The sequence below is a fragment of the Pollachius pollachius genome, assembly GCF_949987615.1.
Source record: "Pollachius pollachius genome assembly, chromosome: 6".
Classification (NCBI taxonomy): domain Eukaryota; kingdom Metazoa; phylum Chordata; class Actinopteri; order Gadiformes; family Gadidae; genus Pollachius; species Pollachius pollachius.
In genome coordinates, this window is record NC_136939.1 from 6,396,473 (window position 1) to 6,407,856 (window position 11,384).

Consider the following 11,384-nt stretch of genomic DNA (forward strand, 5'->3'; position numbering starts at 1 on the left):
GAAACAATTTGTGACAGTGTAGAAAAATACTTGAAACTTCTTTTGAAATCAATAATCAATAAGATATTATTCGCCCAATATTCCTTAAAGATTGTGCGTCGTTTATCTATAATATAAACGGGTGTTTAGCCAATGCCGGAGGAGGCGCTGTGAGACCACCTACCAAAAGCTGTCTCCGGACCATAGCCTATTTTCTGGTGTTGTTGTAAACAAACATGAGTAGTTGCTGCAAGCTAGCAAGCGCTTTACTTATTTTTTAAGACGCAGAATAACCTGCCATTACACCCGTCAGATATTATTTATAATACATCGGAGTCTGCGGTTAGATGCGCAACCGGCAGAACGGCTCCAGCTGCTCTCTGCTGACATTGATGTATCTTCTGGGTGACTTAAAGATGTTATAGAGACATGTCTGGGGAGACTACAGAGAACCCATATCTGTTATCTTTGTCTTGTCCTCATCAACAACTATAAGTAAGTGGCGAAGCAACTTGGATACTATTATTCACAATCGAAGTGACTCCAGTACGTAACATGCATGTGAAATCAAACCACCATTCAATTTTCATCTCGTCGCCTTCTATTCTGGTGACCTATTGTCATGCATGTACTCAAGGGGTTTCCTGCGACATTAACTTGTGTACCAAAGTGTTTTAAACAGACGTAGACAACTATAGCAAGGTCCAACCAAAGGTCAGGAAATAGGCTACAATACCAATGACTTCATACTCGTATTGCCCTCGCCTCTCACCCTTCTCTTTTTCTATTATTTTTAAACTTTCATTCTTTCTCTCTCTCCTATCAAGGGATGATCTCCCAGATCTTCATTTTGTCCTCCAAGGGCGATCATCTCATCTACAAGGACTGTATCCTCTATTATGTTTGAGATTAACATGTAACATTATACTCAATGATTTATTGTTATTGTCTTCATATAAGGCCAAGCACACCTTTATCAACCCTGTTGGTGAACACTTTTGATTAGCTTGGTTGTGAATGCCATTAGGAACGGAGGAGTTGTGCTGTTCCGTGAGCTGTGAACGTCCTTAATCACATCCAATCTTCAGTCCGCGGGGAAGCAGGCAAGGATGCGGTCACGGTTTTCTACGAGAAGGTGACCGCGCTGACGGGGGATCAGCCGCCTGTAGTCATGGTGAATACTGAGCAAGTGCACAATAACAACCCTTATTTACATGGTGGGGTGAATTGAGTGTTTTTTCCATGCTTCCTTTGGTATTCCTTCTACACCTATATCAACATTTGAGAAGTGAGGTATGACATTACCTGGTAATGACGTCTTTCATGTTTCCCTAGAGTCACAAGGAGCTACACTTTGTGCACATCAGACAGGGGGGCCTCTACTGGGTTGTCACGACGACTGCAGACTCGTCCCCGTTCACCCTGGTTGAGTTCCTCAACAGGTAGGAAGCCATGGGGTTTCCACTCACCCAGCAGGGCCTAACCTCTTACTTCATTAGCCGGCTTTGTAGCCGGGAACTATAACTAGACATATCTCAACTGTATTCTCAGGATGTATGGAGATGGGAATATAGAAGGATTATGTGTTCATGATAGGATTTTCATTCTAATCTGAAACAAGCATGACTTTGTTTTTGAAGTGGAAGAGTGTAGTTTACTATTTTGGGTAAACTACACTATTATTTCTGTGGTCCAGTTGTGTTGCTGCATGACTAAGGTTTTCTATTTAACTGTATGCTACCAACTTAATTTTTGCAATTAACACACACATTTCTGGTTAAGTTTATCCTCCTGTTTCTTTCAACATTTTTCTATCAAACATCATTCCGATCGAAACAGCAAGCAGGATATCAAATGGGGAAAATGACGTTGTAGAAAACACAGAGCAGTGTGTTTCACATTCGGTCTCAAAACTGAACGTAATCCATTGTGGATCACTGGTGTCAAAATATCTGCCAGTTGATTCAAGGTTAGCCATATGTTTTAGCCATAAGCCAAATTACAGATGAATGGAACACTCAGTGAAGGCTGTCAGTGGCTCAGGAGGGAGCAAGACACCCAACCCTAACTACACCCGATGAACTGGCTGTCGCCCTGCATGCTGGACATCGCTGTAGTAATATGAACGTGTGATGTGAGGCACTAATTGTAAAGCGCTTTGAGAGACCAAAGGTTAGGAAGCACAATGTAAAGTAAAGAAAGGTGCTATATGAATGCAGTCCGTTTCCCATGACGAGGATATGAAAGGCCAAGGGATGTAGATGTGAAGACAGTGTTCAGACTAGTGAACTATTTGTAAATGGATGGTATTTCTGTTCTATCTTCGCCCCAGGTTGACAACTCTCATAAAGGACTACTGTGGCAGCTTGTCAGAGAAGTCCGTACGGATGAACTTCGCCCTTATCTACGAGCTGTTGGACGAGGTGGTGGTGAGCCTCACTTCGCTACAGTCCAAATATGAACTTGGCTCTGCTATTTTTAAACTCGAAAAAATCGACCATCGGCTGATTTTCCCTCCTCTGTCTCTCGTATATCTCTCTCACCCATCCCTCTCTTTGTCACACTCCAATTCTCTCTCCCTCAGGACAATGGCTACATCCAGACCACCTCTACTGACATCTTGAAGAACTTTATCCAGACGGAGGCGGTGACCTCCAAACCCTTCAGCCTGTTTGATCTCAGTAATGTGGGGCTGGTGAGTAGGGCGTTCTCCCTCAGCCCATACAGAGAGCCGACACAGTCGGCTCATCAGTAGCATTGTGATGTATTAATACATCACAATATTCTACTGCTGATACTAAAACAAGTATGCTATACTACTCCTACTACTATACTGCTGCTAATAATATACAGAAACAATGCTATACAATAACAACACGATACAACATATACAATACTAAACAATGTAAAATACGATTGTATGTTGGCTATTATTCGGTTTGTGTGTTAAGATGTGTTGCGTTTGTGTGTTGAGATGAGTTCTGTTTGTGTGCTGAGCTTGGGTTTGGTTTGTGTGTGGAGCTTGAAGTGTGTTGGGCTGCTGAGCTTGTATTAGTTTGTTTGTGTTCTGTTTGTGTGTGTAGTTTGGAGCAGAGACCCAACAGAGTAAAGTAGCCCCGAGTGCAGCAGCGACCAGACCCATCATGTCAACCCGTGGAGACCAGGTAGGCTGTGTGTGGGTTTGTGTGTTTGTTTGTTTGTGTGCGTGCGCATGCGTTCGTGCACGTGTGTTTTTCTGTGTGAGTTGCTGCTCAAAGCCTTGTTCGAAGTTATGCATGTAAAAAATAAAAAAAAACGACCACCAACAGGACACAAAGCCCGTGTTTATCTCCTTCTCTTCCTGGACTGTTTGTTTCCTCCAGGGTGGGAAGAGTGAGATATTTGTCGACGTCGTTGAGAGAATGTCGGTCGTCATCGGGTCGAACGTAAGTGAAACCTCAGCGTTCCTCTTTTGAAGGACACCGTCTGCAAAGTTTGACGTAGGTTTAAAAAAAAAAAAAAGTCCAATCGCCAACGCCACAAACTATGTATTGAAGTCTTTCACACGGGTCTTCACTTTAAACAGTTCATACACCAGCATTATAGAAAGGCTATGAACATGTACTATATACACTCATGCAATGTAACAACATGATACATCATGCACTTCATATGTAATAGAACAGTTCGGAAAGGGTCAGGGGTTACGGTTATAGAAAAGGCTGAAGCGCAAGTTCCCCTCTAGACTAGGGTCAGGGTAAGGTTGAGGCTGTTCCTTTACTTTATAACATCAAGTGCAAGCTGCTACAGGCCTTAACGTTGCTTATTACATGTGTAACGCTGCTGTAACAAGCACATCGTGCTATAAAGTGTGACCATGGCGGTGCAGCTACCCCCGGGGTATTGTAATGTCCTTTGGTGCTGCAGGGGGTCCCGATGAAGGTGGACGTGGAAGGAGAGATCAGGGTGAAGTGCTACATGCCCAGCTGCTTGGGTGAGTTCATGCTTTTTAATTCCACTTACCCTGATCATCAGTGGGAGAGGGAGGGAGGGGCCGGAGATTAACTCTGAAACACCTGGTTTTCTCCGCTCTCTCTGGCAACCCCACACACACACACACACACACACACACACACACACACACACACACACACCTCCCTTAAACCGCCTCTGTCACCCACTCCCCACTATTATTATCCGGTGGAAAAGAGAGGCTGTTATTTTGTGCCCGCAATTAAAATGGCTTCTCCGCAGTGTACACTTCTCCACAAGTATGGTATTATGAGTGTGTGTGTTCCTGCACACGCAGGCACTCACAGACGCTCACAACTCAGACACAAAAACACGCACGCACGCACACACGCACGCATGCACACACACACACACGCGCGCGCGAACATAATGGTGAACGCTCTCTTTCTCTCTCTCTCTGTGTGCTTGGGCGGACAGAGATGCGCATTGGTCTCAACGAGGAGTTCAGCATCGGCAAATCACAGCTTAGAGGTGAGGTTTAAACAAAGGGCACACACACACAACTCCCCCCAGCCCACACACACATGCACACGCACACACACACACACACACACACACACACACACACACACTGATTCTTTACACATATTCAATATTATACCTCCCAGAAAAACAACATGGTTGTGAACCTAAAAAAGTCAAATTGTATAAAGAGCATTTTGTTTTGTATTTGCGTTCAAAAACGACCATGGAATATAGAGGAGAACGGGATGGGTGACTATGATGCCCACATTATGCAATAGAATGGTTCCATAATCGTATAATATCAATCATATGTTAGTTATTAAACCTGCTGATTACCCACTGCATTTCATTTCTGGAATATGACGATAAACCCCCTGTTCTCCTCCATTTGGCAGAATAAAGCATTCTTCGTTATATTAGCAATAAATATTTCCCGTCCCATTCTATCTATATTCAATAACAAGCTTTGATTTATCGCATCTTCATCCGCTACAAATAAGGGGCTTGATATTGTACAATATGGGTATTTACAATACATTCACAATTGACTTATTTTGGCATTATACATCTTGACATACATTGTCATGTTCAGTAGGGAAGTCTCTATTTCTATATTCCGTCCTTTAATAGCAGATTTTCCATTTTATGTAGTATCTCATTTTGTATTATCAACTTATTTAGTTAACAAATGCCAATTTAGGGTTAGGGTTAGACATTCTGCCATCGTTATTTAAGTGAAGTCATCCATGAAGGCTGGAAAATAATTCAACATAATAGATTATGGCCTTTAATTGGTCTTGCCCTCTCACAAAAGGAATCTGTAGACTTTCATGATAGCCAGTTGTTTTGTCTTGATGAATGATAAGTGGGTTCCCTTAAAATGATCAAAACATGATGCTTGTGATGTTGTGAAACGACATTCAATTTCCATATACTTCTTTGTTTGAACAGTTCCATGATAGCATCCTAGCATCCTTAGCATCCACATAACCTACATTAAGACTTGGCTGAGGTTGAAAGGCTAATGTTCTCTCTCTGCTTGTTTCCCTCGCTCCCAGGCTACGGGGCCGCCGTGCGGGTGGACGAGTGCAGCTTCCATCAGGCCGTCAAACTGGACGAGTTTGACCAGCACAGGATCCTCAAAGTGTGCCCCAGCCAGGGAGAGGTGATCCACACACAATGAATCCTCCTAAATTTCTTTTCTTTCTTTCTTTCTTTCTTTCTTTCTTTCTTTCTTTCTTTCTTTCCTTCTGTATTTTTCCCTTTTTGTTGTTTGGTTGTTTCTTCTCCCTGTCATTTCTTTCTTTATTTCTCCCTCTCCTCTCTTTGTGTATCTTAGTGTATTTGCAAAAAGCATTTCTCTCCGGCACTCACTCACTCTCACTCACACACGAAAGCGTACACACACTCCACTTATTTGCACAAATGCAAACAAGTTTCGCTCAACAAACGCAACTCATTTGTACAAATCACCTTCCACCATCCTCTTCAACTTTGTTGTTTTCTCTCTCTTTCTTTCTCTCTCTCTCTCTCTCTCCCTCTTTCTCTCTCTCTCCCTCCCTCTCTCCCCATCCCCTCTCTACTCTTTTTCCCTTCCTGTGTTTGTGCGTGCGTGCGTGTGTCTGTGTGCGCGTGCGTGCGAGCGTATGCAGCATGTGGTGATGCAGTACCTGCTAAGTGACGAGCTGCCGTCGGCTCCGCCCTTCCGCCTCTTCCCCACAATAGAGAGGGACAACGGGGGCAGGTACGGGCTCACCTCCCTCACACTAAAAAGACCAACCAACCCACAGCCCCATGGCGGAGACCCCCTCCGACCCGGGCAGGCTGCCCGTAGGCCGAGCCGTTTGTTTCATGCTGATGATGATGATGATTAGAACAGGAATAATTAATCTTGAACTTGGCCTTTTGTAAGATCTGTCTAAAAGCGTCTCTTAGGGACCGTCTCAGAGCGGAGGACCCAAAGGGCATGGCCGTTTTATCGGTTTATCTGAGTCCTAATGTACTGGATGCAATTTAGTGTAAATCATTTTGACACGGCGATAGTGGATGAATTAGGAGCCGTATTACGCGGCCACATGCTGTGGTCGGTCCGAAGCCGCCCTCCAGCCAACAGGACGGCTGCTTCATCCAAAGCAGACATCAGAGTAGTTTTGGATAATGGAATATTATGACCTCATAACAACTGGCCATAAAAAAAGTGCATTGACGATGACAATAAATATACTGGACAACACAAAGCATCTTTGATAAGCACTGGTACCACTCTTTTTATGGAACAGAACACTGGAGGGGGAATGTTATGAGTCTTTCTGGTGATGTTTTCTCTCTCTCTCTCTCTCTCTCCTCTCTCCTCTCCCCTCTCTCATCTCTCTACATTCTCTGTAGGCTCCTGATGTACTTGAAGCTACGCTGTGACCTCCCTCCAAAGAGGTAAATTCTCTTTCTTTCTCGACAAGAAAGAGCCTCTCTCCATCTCCCCCGCCTCTCCCTCTCTCCCCCATTCCTCTCTCTCTCTCTCTCTCTCCCCCATTCCTCGCTCTCTCTCTCTCTCTCTCCCTCTCCCTCCCTCCCCCCCTCTCTATATCTTTCTGTTTGCGTCCTGCCTCTTCAATCAATCGGGTTGCCCTTATTCCCATGGCTCTGTGTCTCCTCTCCACCGCCCACCGCCTCTCACTGTAAATAATGTCCGGCCCGATGCTGTGTTTACGTTGCGGCGAAACATCTTGGAGCAAGATGAGCCAAGGCAAAGGTCGCTTGTGTTTACACGCACTGACACGCACATACAGACACACACACACACACACACACAAGCACATGCACACGCACAGGCACACTCACACGGTATGTCCCAATGCATTCCTGCGAAGACACAGCATTTGAAGTCAATGTTTAAATAATTATTTGATAAACACGATTGGCACGGTTGCATTCGTCGGACGCTGGAAGTGCATGACATTCTTTCGGTTGGTGAAGTGAAGCCGTTCCTAAAGGCTGCGTCTGCCTCCCTCTCTCTCGCTCTCTCTTGCTCTCCCTCTCTCTCCCTCCCTCTCTTTCTCGCTCTCTCTTGCTCTCCCTCGCTCTCTCTCGCTCTCTCCCTCTCTCTCTCGCTCTCTCTTGCTCTCCCTCTCTCTCTCTCTCTCTCTCGCTCTCTCTTGCTCTCCCTCTCTCTCTCACTCTCTCTTGCTCTCCCTCTCCCTCTCGCTCTCCCTTGCTCTCTCCCTATCTCTCTCCCTCTCTCTTTTGCTCTCCCACTCCCTCTATCTCTCGCTCTCTCTTGCTCTCTCCCTCTCTCTCTTGCTCTCCCTCCCTCTCTCTCTCGCTCTCTCTTGCTCTCCCTCTCTCTCTCCCTCTCTCTTGCTCTCCCTCTCTCTCTCGCTCTCTCTTGCTCTCCCTCTCCCTCTCTCTCTCTCGCTCTCTCTTGCTCTCTCCCTCTCTCTCTCTCTCTCTCTCTCGCTCTCCCTCTCTCTCTCGCTCTCTCTTGCTCTCCCTCTCTCTCTCGCTCTCTCGCTCTCAGCTCCGCCATCAACGTGTCCGTGACGGTGCCCGTGCCTAAGGGATCCCTGAGGTGAGCTTGTCTGCTTTAAAAATCACAAATCCCACACAAACACACACTGACGCACTCTTTCAAATGAGCATCCGCTCAAAGAAATCCGCACGCCCTGGAACACTTTGACTATGGAAATCAGTGTGCATGTAAAACCAGCATGAGAAATAAAACGAGGGACGGTGGGGAGGGGGGTGACCGCCCTTCACTATTAGGAGTTTGGGTTTTGTTAGTCTGGGGCGAATCATTTTAAAGTGAACCATGTCAAATACCATTCACTCTGGTATTGACGATATTTATATTCTTGTTCAGCTTTGCTGTGTGTGTGTGTGTTCTGTGTGTGTGTTCTGTGTGTGTGTGTGTGCGTGTGCGTGTGTGTGTGTGCGTGTTTTTACAAACAGCTTTTGTGGTGTGGTTGAGTTCACCCTTTTCGAGCAGGACTGAGACCTACGAGGCTGTTCCCTGTATTTATACCAACCCTTTGCTAGGGATCTATTAGAAGGAATACCATTAATAATACATGCATGCTTCCAGAGCAAGCTAAACGATGTATACAGTATACAATAGCAGACCTATAGCAATAAATAAATAAATAATAATAGACCTCAATGTCGTGGAATAGAAATGGACCCGGAGGCCATCTGTCAATCAAGGCTGAGTTACAAGGCTAGGATACAAAAAGAAATGTCAATATTTGTTTTTAGCTGATCCATAATCCTGTTAGGCGTAGTACTCTCTGGTGGGCTAGATAGTGTAGGGTGGTGGCGGTGGGGTTTAGGGATTGTCTTGCTCCACTCTCTACCCAGATGAATCCTGTAGAAGTGGAGTTGTCTCCATCGTTCTCGTACTCATCTCTGGAGAACCTTTTCCACTGCAGAAAGCCGTAGCTCTTCCCCATAGGGAAGGCTCCCCATGGGAAGCCTGCTTCTATAGCGCATTTGGTTGCTTATACTCTTTAATCTTGTTGTAGTTATTCGGCCCTTGGGTATATATTCTTGTATATATACTATACACTGTTGTTAATAATAGAAATAAGAATAATCTTAATCGCTCAGGAGGTAGAGCAGTTGTCTTGTAACCGAAAGTGAAAAACCGAGTGTTGATGTGTCCCCGAGCAAGACACTTAACCCTAACTGCTGCTGACGAGCTGGCTGTCGCCTTGCATGGTTTGAGTCTGCCGTCGGTGTGTCAATGTGTGTATTAACCGATGTAAGTCGCTTTGGATGAAAGCGTCTGCTAAATGCCCTAATTGTAATTGTGATTGTAGTACCATGACAATGCAGCAAAAAGTACTGTACAAGAGAAAAGGCCCACAATCACACTGGAGATCGGATGCTTTTAAAAGAGCCGATCCAGAACCAGTGTGTCGGTGGGCTCCCTGTCCCCCAGCCTGTCTCAGGAGCTCAGCAGTCCCGACCAGAAGGCTGAGCTGAGGCCAGAGACCAGAGCGGTGCACTGGGACATCCCACGCTTCCCCGGAGGAGCCCAGCTCTCTGCACTCTTTAAGGTGACTGGCCACGCCAAGCACTTACGCACGCACACGCACACAAAGCAAGATTTTCTAGTCTTAAACTCTGCCCACACCACACGAGTGTTATACACCCACGGTTTCCCCTCACTTCCAGGAAAACATGCTTCACAAACAGGCAAGGCCACTCCTGAATATGTGAGCCAGTGCTGTACTTCTTACTGGAAGTCTAAATGTTTCTCAAAACGTGTTGAAATGGGGGGTTTACAGATAATGCCAAACAAGAAGTGCGCTGGGAGGAAGTGGAATCTGCTTATATTAGGCACACGTATAGTAGCTGGCTGAATGCCTGTCAACAAGTTAGGCCTCTTGGTACACTTTAATGAAGGTTAGGATATCCTGTGGACATATCCACCTATGACAGGAATGTCGTGCTGAATTTGAATCGCATTTATTAATAGAATGACGAAATATTTTCCTGTATTGATGAGGTTGCATTCTTGCAATCAGTTTCTCAAGTATCTTGACTGTGTTTTGTAAGAAAATAGAAACCGGATGCCTGTTATTGTGGTTTCCATTATTCCGGTAGAGTTCCCCTATAGTGATTTGAGACACGACATACAGTGACCATGAGTTTTTTTTATGTGTGTTATGTTACAATACATGACACATGATACAATACATGTAAATATATGAAATCCATCACAACAGAAATCTAAGGCTAACTTAAAGCATCAGGAAAGATTGTTCACCAAATCCGTTTTAATGTCACGTCATTTCAGTCTATCTCTTGCCTTTGGAGCTGAATGACGCTACAGCCTTTCAGACTTTGAAGAAGTACAAACCATACAACCTGAGGGGACGGGGATCAGACCACACCCCCTTCAGCTCTTGACTGTTTCCAAGTCGGAGTTTATTAGCTGACTGTGATGTATATTAAAATATACCTTTTCATATACTTTTGTTTTCTTTTCACATCTCCCGAGGTATACGGTAGGTGTGCAGTGGATACGTCCCTCTGTGATGTGCCATTGTCATTTGACGTTTTTAGGTCCTTTTGTAACTTTAAATAAAATTAAGAACCAGGCATCTTGTAGAGGAAGACATGGAAGTATTATGTCCTTGGAGCCATTTAAAATGTGTTTCTAATGTACTTCAACTCTTGTTCAAGTTGGATGTAATCAGTGAAAAGGATTTACATGAACAAAGTATTTTGCATTTTATTACATGTGGGTTTGAGTTTGCATGTATGCGGTCTGTCCGTCCGTCCAACGTCTGTGGTCCTTCCTTGCATTCGTTCTCTTTCCCAGTTGGAGGTTCCAGGTCTGAGCTCAGCCTCCATGATGGAGGTGGGACCGGTGGGTCTGAGCTTCGAGCTGCCCAAGTACACCTGCACCGGACTGCAGATCCGCTTCCTCCGCCTGACCCCCGTCCAGCCCGGCTCGTCCCAGCGCTGGGTCCGCTACGTCACCCACTCAGACTCTTACACCATCAGGATATGAAAATAGAACATTACTTTTGTTATTAAAGCTTATCCCCCTTTTGGGCTCTGCCACTTTGCTTTGATTAAATTGGTTCTTGTTTGAATAACCATTTTGATGTAAAGCAATGGCCGGAAGTCAAACAAATACATGAGAACCATGACACTAGACTATTTAATAAAAACTAAGCGAGTAGAAATTGCTGATTGCAGCTTTAAGTTTATCTGATCATTTAAATGATTTTCTTTCTTTCTTTTTTAAAGAAGGAATTAAAACTCCTTGTGTTCCCATATAAACTATCACCTGTTGTCTGACTGTATGTAACTGACCAAGGATTTGTAAATAAATGTGGTCATTGACCATTTGTGCAAATGTGACTTCAGCTCCACCACATAGACATACAACAGCATCACACTAGAGAGCGGCTACTTGCACC

At 44.8% G+C, this 11,384-nt stretch overlaps 1 protein-coding gene across 2 annotated transcripts; it reads left to right on the forward strand.

Annotated features, from left to right (window-relative positions):
• The first annotated feature begins 8 nt into the window (after positions 1-8).
• On the forward strand, positions 9-11,320 carry ap4m1 (adaptor related protein complex 4 subunit mu 1). 2 transcript variants are annotated; one of them, XM_079737564.1, is made up of 16 exons: positions 9-474; positions 807-866; positions 1,068-1,153; positions 1,315-1,421; positions 2,312-2,408; positions 2,564-2,674; positions 3,063-3,143; positions 3,342-3,404; positions 3,886-3,952; positions 4,408-4,461; positions 5,514-5,620; positions 6,108-6,199; positions 6,841-6,885; positions 7,970-8,020; positions 9,389-9,506; positions 10,778-11,320. In XM_079737564.1, exons 2-16 carry the CDS (start codon positions 809-811, stop codon positions 10,967-10,969), a joined length of 1,329 nt encoding a protein of 442 aa, XP_079593690.1. In that variant the 5' UTR covers positions 9-474; positions 807-808; the 3' UTR covers positions 10,970-11,320. The 2 variants fall into 2 exon arrangements, with proteins under 2 accessions (XP_079593690.1, XP_079593691.1); XM_079737565.1 differs by having other exon boundaries at positions 2,312-2,402.
• The last annotated feature ends 64 nt before the right edge of the window (positions 11,321-11,384 follow it).

Bases quoted from the DNA above. Each gene is read 5' to 3' on its own strand.
- ap4m1 (XM_079737564.1), top strand. From the start codon at position 809: ATGATCTCCCAGATCTTCATTTTGTCCTCCAAGGGCGATCATCTCATC. The intron at 5,621-6,107 runs GTGATCCACACA...GAGCGTATGCAG, and splicing joins TGTGCCCCAGCCAGGGAGAG to CATGTGGTGATGCAGTACCT. The intron at 6,886-7,969 runs GTAAATTCTCTT...TCTCGCTCTCAG, and splicing joins TGTGACCTCCCTCCAAAGAG to CTCCGCCATCAACGTGTCCG.